General features: G+C 34.0%; 2 protein-coding genes across 2 annotated transcripts in view; both read right to left on the reverse strand.

Annotated features, from left to right (window-relative positions):
* Window positions 1-12: 12 nt before the first annotated feature.
* On the reverse strand, window positions 13-4,435 carry LOAG_10059 (hypothetical protein; the record flags this gene model as incomplete). The annotated part of the gene is made up of 10 exons (XM_020448074.1): window positions 13-417; window positions 488-640; window positions 814-996; window positions 1,227-1,358; window positions 1,773-1,901; window positions 2,223-2,390; window positions 2,994-3,092; window positions 3,536-3,749; window positions 4,090-4,328; window positions 4,418-4,435. Coding segments are annotated over 10 exons (1,740 nt in total), but the record flags the coding sequence as incomplete, so codon positions are not given.
* A 452-nt stretch (window positions 4,436-4,887) lies between these two features.
* LOAG_16762 (hypothetical protein) overlaps window positions 4,888-9,193 on the reverse strand; it is a gene marked incomplete at both ends in the record, with an annotated part of 17,402 nt that continues 13,096 nt past the window's right edge. The window contains 7 exons of the mRNA XM_020449416.1: window positions 4,888-5,130; window positions 5,641-5,730; window positions 5,974-6,084; window positions 6,329-6,481; window positions 6,639-6,810; window positions 6,916-7,058; window positions 7,719-7,910. Of these exons, the coding sequence (XP_020307039.1) occupies window positions 4,888-5,130; window positions 5,641-5,730; window positions 5,974-6,084; window positions 6,329-6,481; window positions 6,639-6,810; window positions 6,916-7,058; window positions 7,719-7,910 (1,104 nt within the window). The remainder of the gene's footprint in view (window positions 5,131-5,640; window positions 5,731-5,973; window positions 6,085-6,328; window positions 6,482-6,638; window positions 6,811-6,915; window positions 7,059-7,718; window positions 7,911-9,193) is intronic.

Raw genomic sequence — 9,193 nt, forward strand, 5'->3', positions numbered from 1 at the left:
GCTGTTGTGTACGGTTGCGGTTAGTAAATATCTAATAAATAATCCTTCGATATTATCCTTAATAGATCCTATTTGATCTTCTAATTCCTTTTCAGCTATGATATATTCCCGTAAAATACGCAGCTTATCGATAAGAGGCATTGCTTCATCCAACATCTTTTCCATATTAATACGTTGTTCGTTAGTCATCATACTACGATCATTATCTTTCAACTTATCCAATGCTAAAACTATTAATTGCTCCATATTTTCAATATTTCTCGCTTTTTCTCCAATATCTTCTGGATTATTGACATCCTTTAGATCTACATCATATGCTAGCAACTGATTAGCCGAAGATATTTGCTCTTCCAATTTTGCAAGCTCAGATTGCATCATCCTCATTTGTTCTTTTTTGTGCTCCAACCTTCGTGATTCCTGCAAGTGTTTTGAATAAATAATTTCACTGATAAGCACTTCAGGTTTATATATGGATTTCAAATTGAACCTCTTCATCCGTGGTACTGCTGAGAGGTGTACCCACCGCAGTTGCACCGGTCTCATCAGCGATACAGGTGTTCACGTCTTGTAGCTTCTGTTTCAACTCTAAGAGATCGTTTTGTTTAATGTTGGATGAACGTCGTAATTCGTCCTCGACAACCTGTAAATATTGGGTTTAATCTCTTATTAGTGTGAAGTGTTCCGGATTTGTACTAGTATGTTACAATTTGAATGAGCCCATTTTGTGAGGTCATATTAAGCGTTGTAATACTTTATCCAAAATTTTTGCTAGTCTTTGAACCATAAGAACTGTATTGATTTGAGTTTTGCGACCTGGATTATAGTTGTTACAGTTGTGGAAACCATAAGCATAATCTTCTTTCGTCTTGAGCAATTACTACAAGTTGTACTAGATGAAACACTTTCCAACATATTCTCTACATATTTCCGCCGTTGCGAGCATTGTACTCGTAGTGAATTCAAGTCGCACTGCACGTGTTCCAAGTCATTTCGAACCTGAGGATTTAGATATTATTCATTTGGATTCCTTCTGTTAAAGTTCAATTTTCAAATTTGAGTAAGCGTTTTATGACGCTTTCCTTATCTATAGAGATCTAAAAAGTTGTCCGATCAGAAGAGGGAAATAATTGTATACTACCATTCAGGAAGAGGAGCCTAAATATTTCCCTAGCTTGATACAAACACGCAGGATTAAAAATAAATTTCCTTTAAGCAAATGTATATACATCTTGAATGGCATTTCGAGCACGCTGGTCAATATTGATATTCAGCTCATTGAGTTTTTTGGCGATATTATCGTAATTTGCTTGTGACGTTATCTCATCATCGATTTCTTTTTGCAATTCTCGCATGAATGTCTATGAAATAACATATATTATTTTGATATATGCCTAAAGGGATTTATTTTAAACCTCTCCTGAGTTAATTTTCAAGCTTTTTGGCTGGATAACTGTTCCGCTGCAAATAAAACTTTCGTAGACAGATCTTTTATCATATGATTATTTCGAAATCAAATTTTAACATTATTCGCAAGAAAATTGTGAACAGACTCTAAGTAGAGTTCACTGCGACTCTAAGTAAAGAAAACTTTATCGCCAACCAAATTTTAGTAACTTTACATACTATATACACACACGTAGAACTCGTGCTCATGCTGTCTCATATGTAAAGGATAAATTTGAAATGGTGGAAACTTCTTTGATATATGCTCGTTGTAAAAGAAATAATCCTTTTAATTTCTGAAATTTATTATAAATAAGAAAACTAAATACCATATACGGTTCTTCCAGCGAATGCAGATGTAGCACTAACGAACGAACGACGGAAAAATCATCACCGGAAACCTTACGTGAAAGATTATCACAGGCAGTAACCAGCTGACACCTTCTCTTATTGAGATCCTTTAAGCGGAACTGATTAACTTGCTGAACTCCAAATAGACTTAATTTTAACTAAAACCAATTAAGAGATATCAACAAATCTAAAAATTGATTCTGTGCAAAATTGCCAATTTCACGTGTATTTTACTTATTTCGTTTAGCCACAATATAACATCACTCTTCTAGCACAAAGTCACCAGAGATACCCAGTATAATTCCTGGTATAGTGTGCTTGTATTATTGTCCATCAGATCTTTTGCCCACAGGCATTTATTGTCTGATGGCCTAACAACTCTCAGAAAGCCTTTTGCAGAGATAAGAAATTAAAAAAGAATGAACTACCCTCAGTTTTTCCATATCAGCTTGAGCACTGCTTAACGGTTTAAGTGACTGAGCGTAATCAGCATTCAACTTAGTCAACGAATCGGCCAATATATTCAATTCGGAATCAATGTCCGACAATAAAAGTCGTATTTCAGGGGTTTCTTTTACTTGTAATACCCGTTCTGTCTGAAATCACAGTGTAAGCCCAAAATACTTGATAAAAGTAAGAAGTTATTCACCAAATAGAGCTTAATTCCTCGGTCGTAACAGAAGGATGGTCTGCTGTCGAACTTCGCTTATCCCTAGTAGGGTCATTTAGCAAGTACCTTCCGTAACTGTATTTACATCCAAAAAACACATTATGTCTAATTCAAATTTTAAATTTTAGATGCTACAACCACTGCTATTTTGGATCAGTTTTGGTTTAACGCACTATCTCCAACTCTTCAACTTCTAGAAGCTGTGTTGTGGCATGCTCTAACATTATTCAGCAGTTCCTCTTTTTCCGGTCAAGCATCACAGGATTTTATGAAATTCTCGAAAAGAAAAAACAAATACTCATTGCAAGTAGGGAAATTAAAAGGAGTTACATTCACAGTCTATTCCTAGTTTATCCTTATGACTAGATCATTATGAATGAGGGCTAACTGGTGTACTGGATTTGAAGAATGTGATATTGAGCAGAGTTCAAATGTAAAATAAGATGGAAAGTTTAAATTCGTAAGTGTTAAACAACAAAAGTTTGGTATCAGAATTTTGAAAGATTCAAAATCTGGAAAAAAAAATTACTAAAGCGAAGGCAGAGCTAGTTCTTTCGCACGATGTCACTTCTATACAGTGACTTTCATCCTCATCAATTCCAGAAGCCGACAATGAACTAACAGAAATCTGCAAAAAATGAAATTGTTGCTAATCTGATGCTCTCTGAAGAGTTTTCAACAGTTTTGACAACCAAAGTATTATTAGTACCAAACAAAAATATAGTATTGCCTGTCTTCTTTCATTCATAACTTAAACCATGAATTACAAAAATTCCAACCAATAAGATTCGAAAGTTCCTCTTTTTCCACTTTTATTTATCATATTTTTACTTATCATCAAGCAAGATTTCATAAGCCAAGCTGTTTCCTCATTAATTTGAACATTTCTAATTCAATGACTGTTCTGCAGCTAAATTAGTCCCTAAAATACCAGGAGTCCCACGTACACTGAAAAATCTCCAAGTGTAAATGTATAGGATGTGCCCACTGAAACAGTGAAACGCTAATTCTTTTATATACAGTTACAAATTGCTTATAGTAACCTAAATTCCACAATGAACCAAAATACACCTGAGACAGCATCAATGATGAAGGTAGATCTGATAGATGTGTTGAAATTGCTTGTCCCTCAGGAAAATTCCACGAGGCAGTTCGATGCAACAATGTGAAATACCGATCACAATGAAATTTGATTTCATTTGATTGTGGTGGATTAAGTTTGCAACTTAACAGTTTATCAACCAATTTCTGATGTGATAAACAAATAATATAAATATTGCGAAGTCTGAAAACCACACTGTTGCTATGATTTAGTGAAATTGATTCAGGAATTTTTTTTTTATTAACAGAGCCAGGTTAATCAGAGACAATTTAATCACATGAACACACTCGTAATATTTTTGGATTTTTTGTAAGAAATTCGAGATTCGAACTATTTCATTCGCTAAAAAACGTTGAAAGCGTCTTAGGATAGCTTCAAAAATCTATATAAAGAATGAAGAATAAAAAAATTTTGAATTACGAATTTCAAATACGAACACAAGATGCATCTAGCGGTTGCAATACATCATAAAAATAATCCACCTTTATGCAGAAAAAATCTTAGAACACCCTAAAAAACAAACCTTTCCTCCTTCTCGAATGTATCATCCGAAGATTCTGCTTGATTAAGATCTTCCTCCATCAAATCAATCCACTTAGCAAATGGAGCCAGCTTTGCATATATTCGCTGCTCACGATGTTTAGCTTTGACAAATGTGTTCTTGAAAAGCACAATTCGAACGTCAAAATTGGCTGCCTTTTCGACAAGTTCATCAAATGATTTTCGCCATTGAATATTGTTATTTTTGATCAGCAATGTTAACTAAAAATTTAAATTGAATGAAAGATTTAAATTAAGTGAGAATTCAAAAGAGGTCCAGGACGACGAAATCAGCATGATTTAAGACTTACATTATGCAATGAGATCATCTGCAGCATTAAAATTTGTTTAAAAAAAAAAAGGCCTTTCGAATGTCAGTTTTAATAAATGTGAAATCTCAAATCCGAGACTTATTAAAACGTCTGCAGCTAGGAAAACTCCTATTTTCTAAATACGAATTTCAGATTCCTGTGTAATAACTGCATTCACTGTTTAATTTTAACCGTTTTTTCTTTTTATTTGTTTGTATCTGAACTCCTGGAAACGAAGATTTTCATAACAGGAGTTGAAATATTTTCCGAGTTTAATAAAAAATGTTAGATAGTGAACAGAGTAACGCTAACCAGTGAAAACAGTTATAAGAAACGACTACAATACTTATAAATCGATTTTTAGAATCTATTGTACAATTTATCCGCGCTCTTGAAGGGAACGCATATGGCTAAGAACTGTAGAAATCAGTCGATAAGATTATCGACTAAAACGATAAGATTATCGACTTTTACCATGAAAGAATGAATAAACGACAAGCCTGATCAAGTTCTTTTTTCCAGGGAATCCACTTCGTGACTTCGTCAATTTGAAAAGCATCCATATTTTGATCATTAATATCACGCTCAATAACTGTTTCCAACTCATCTTCTTTTTGTGTTAGGAGAATCAACCATCGTTCCACACAATCTTCCACTGTTACTCGTCGGACTTCTTGTCGTTTGTCCATTATTCGTTTCAGCTTCGAAAGAATCTCAAAATAAAATGGTTAATTAATTTATAATCCCTACTCTTATTTCTTGTTGCCTACAATTTATTCACTTCTTCACTTAATTTCCTTCATTTCTTCATTTCTTTGCCAGTTCAATCTTTATTTGCTGACTAACCATATAATTAAAAGATAGATGCTTCTATCATCCAAATTCATCTTCAAAAATAAAACAGGAGCTCCGGAATCGAATGAATATTCGATTTAGATTTCAATAAATGCTCACTACACTTCGCTTACAATAGCTCTGAGATACAACCACTCTGTACAGCACACAAAAAGTACCGCTAATAATTAAAAAGTAATGTATTGCCAAGAAAGAGAGAAGTAAAATCGTAATCTCCATAGCAACAATGATTGGCTATCTTTCTGTATTTACATTTCATCGTTATATTAATCATATTTATGGTAATTTACAAATCCTTATAATGCTGTATTCAAAGCATCTAACTACTGCGGTCTACGTAAAATAAAATTTTAGCAATTTCCACTTACATCATTTGCTTTAGACTTTTCCTGAGCAATAAGATCGTCAGCAATTGTTTCTAGTCGAACCATCAGTTCAGCTTCCTTCTTGCCATTCTCCTACATTTTACCTTACAAAGTCGATCTCAGTCTTTCAGTAACTTCCCTCTCCCAATAACAAAAATCAGATTTCTCAAAACTAGTCAAAACATCCATCAATCCATTGATAGATTCATAATGCTTAGAGATTCGGAAAAACACCGCATGCTGCTAATAAACTTTGTGAAACTATGCACATTCACTGCCTGATAATTGAAATCAAGTGAAAAAAAAAAAACCAATTGAAATAGTGATGAACTCAACAACGCCATCCAAATGTTCGCAAGTATAAATATCCGTACAGAATGCACCCTCCAACTGACTCGATACATCGAAAAATTCTTGGAAACGCTTCGAGAACCCCATTGATTCATCCTATATTTAATAAATGGCTAAACAGCTAAAAGCTAATTTTAGTCAACGCTTGTATAGTTACTCATTCCATTTCTACATACCCAAATTTCTGCAGCGAGAACTGCAAGCTGTGGGAATAGTACTAAAATAAAAACAGATATGCATATTATCCAACAGAATAAGTCATTAGCAATTCAGATGAATAGATTGATGACCTTAATTATATGAAGCAGTTTCAATATTATTCAAACAGAAAAAATCTCACTGTGGAACTGGCATCCAGGGAAATATTTTTTATTCTGTTTATGGCGTCAACAACTGATATATCGGCAATTGTAATTTTTGCATCAAGTTGACAAGCTGTAAGCTCTTTTCCCAAATTATCCAATTTATCGAACATTGCACTCATTTCGTTCGTCTGCAAAAGAAAGTTTTACAAGTTAAAAAGGAACTGCTAGTATACACGAAGTGATGTTTTCTGAAGAAAAAATAATTTTATGGATATGTGTAAAAAGTTGGATAAACTATCTGCATGAAAAATAGCAAAATTCAGATAAAATGTCAATGGGCCGAACAATTCGATGCATGTCGACTTCCACACCGATCGAGGCATCATGCATTGTTCTGAGTAACGTATCCTCAGCATCTTGAACAAATTTTTGGAATTCTTTGAATTTGAGTAAAAGAATCTTTCGTTTTGCCATAAAATCCACCAGCCTGTCCAGTTGTAGTACAAGAATCCGCAATCTCAAATAACAAATATATCGACAAACAGAGCTTCTTCCATACAAAATAAACGCCAATAAATTCAACAATTCACCAGTGGCTGTACAAAATTTCTAAAAAACTAACTTTTCCTTAATTCGATCAAATTCTAGCTGAAAAAAAGATGATTGGATAGATTCAAACTGCGAGCATAAAGCATTGGCCTCAGGTGCACATTCGTTTTCAATAAGCTTTAAAAGTTCTTCAAGCCTTACAGAGACTCCTTCGATCTGAAATTTCCGGATTAATACACCAATAATTTTCTCTTCATTGCTTTTGTCAAGCAGTTTATTCCCAATCGGCCGTTACTTTTTTGCAGAAATGGTTAGCTGTAATAATAAATATAGGTATTACAATTTAAATTATGAAATAAACTTTCTTGCATTTAGTATAAAAGTGATTTCCTCGCTCAGGAATTTCTAGGAATCTTTGAAAACTCAGTAATACTCAAAATCATTGTATGGAAATGGATCTATCGTAATCTGCGTGTGGAATGTATTGGAATCTATTGTAGATATTTACTAGCAAGTTCTCTATTAGATGAAGCTTATAGTACTCGGAAGGATAAATCAGGGCGTAATGAAAAGTGGAAGAAAAAGTAACATCTTAAATTACACTGTATTTGCTCATGTATGCTTGTCATATACTCAGAAGTTAAGGAAAAAAATCTCACGCTGCTTTTAAAAAATTTTCAAATGAAGTCATTTCCAATTTCTCCAAATGAAGTCATTTCCAATTTCTCACAAAATCGAAAAAATTTCAGAGGAGAATGTATCACATAAATAATGGACAAAGTGAATAATAAATTTCGGTTATCGTAGCGAAAAACAAAATATGCAAAAATTTGTGTTTAAAAAAAAAGTCAGAATTTTACAAAGTTGCAATAAAACCTGTTGTGATGTTATCGAATTCCACTGTTCATTTTCTTGTTTAATAGCATCTAATGAGTCATAGAAATGCTGCAGGCCAGTGAAGAGATCCATTTTTGCCTGCAAGGTTTTCTGGGCCTCTTTAATTGCCACAACAAGCCCCACAAGCCTTGGATCGTCACTCAATATTCCTTGTGCCTCCTGTTCGTAATCCTGAAAACCAGAATGGTGCAATGAAAAATATTGAAATTATTCGAATGTGAGTTCAAAACAGACAGTAGCGAAAGCTAACTTCTGGGAACGGCAGCACCGTTTCCAAAAAAATTCACAAAGTCCTTTATTACAAGATGAAATGAAGTAGTGCACGTCTCCACACCCAAATTTTCGCGTTTTTTTGAAAATGAAACGGTTTGTGGTGAATAGAATAAGAAAGCTGAATGCACAAAGTGAAGGAAGGAAAGGAATGCACTGCACGCATATATCAGCAAGCGTTTTTCCAAGTGATAGTGCTTCGAAACAAAAAAAGAAAAAAAAACAAACAAATAAAAAAACAAAATTCGAACGGTTTAAGTCGGATGCAATATTCTCACCAAAATGTACCATTTTCAGCTGCGGAAGTGTACACCTCGAGCTTTATCTAAGCCTGAATTTAACGGAAACTTCTAAATAAAACGAAGGAAAAATGAGTCAGCACTTTTTCCGGAGGAATGATTTTGTCGCGGTAAATGTTCGCAATAATGTAATTAATTCAGAATTGCTCAAAATTAGAAGCTTAAACACTAAAAATGCCATTACATATTTGCGTTCCATTATATTTGCAAAATTGGAAGTAAAAATTGAAGGATAAAGCCTAGCCAATTAGTTTTTGAAGCTTAAAAATTGGCATTCTTTTTAATCAGCCCGAATTCTTGGTCTGCTAACTTGGAACAAGGAATCCATTGGAAGTAATCGATGAGAAAAAGAATTGGATGTTTCAGTTCAATCCTCCTATCACTCACAGCAGAAGTTCAAATTTCGAAAACTCTGGCTTCCTTCACCTTATCCTTACACAATAATTCTTGACTTCAAGCAGAGGATATTTGAATTATGAACTTATCTACTTGGAAATGATCAGCAATTTGAGCCAATTCTTTGTAAGCTTTGAGATTTGAGTCAGGGTTGAAAGTTTAGAAATTAAAACGCCACTTGGTAGAGTATTACGGTGAACAGCAAATAACATACATTCGAGTTGAAAAAAATAACAGATACGAATTATACTGTCACCTTGCGAATGACTCAGCTAGTGTTTTCGTTTTGATCTCTCAGCCAAGGTGTGGAGCCTTTCTCTAGGTTACTTGCCTGAAACCTCTTAATACTTAGGACTTCATGAAGTCTAGCCGTAGCTTAACAAATATCACCTTTCGGAGTGCATATATGCTATACCAAATTCGCATTTCAATAAAGCAAATCTGTACTCAACATTCAGTGAAATTACAGTTCAAATTGAAAGATTTGCG

The sequence above is a fragment of the Loa loa genome, assembly GCF_000183805.2.
Source record: "Loa loa unplaced genomic scaffold supercont3.18, whole genome shotgun sequence".
NCBI classification, from domain to species: Eukaryota; Metazoa; Nematoda; class Chromadorea; order Rhabditida; family Onchocercidae; genus Loa; species Loa loa.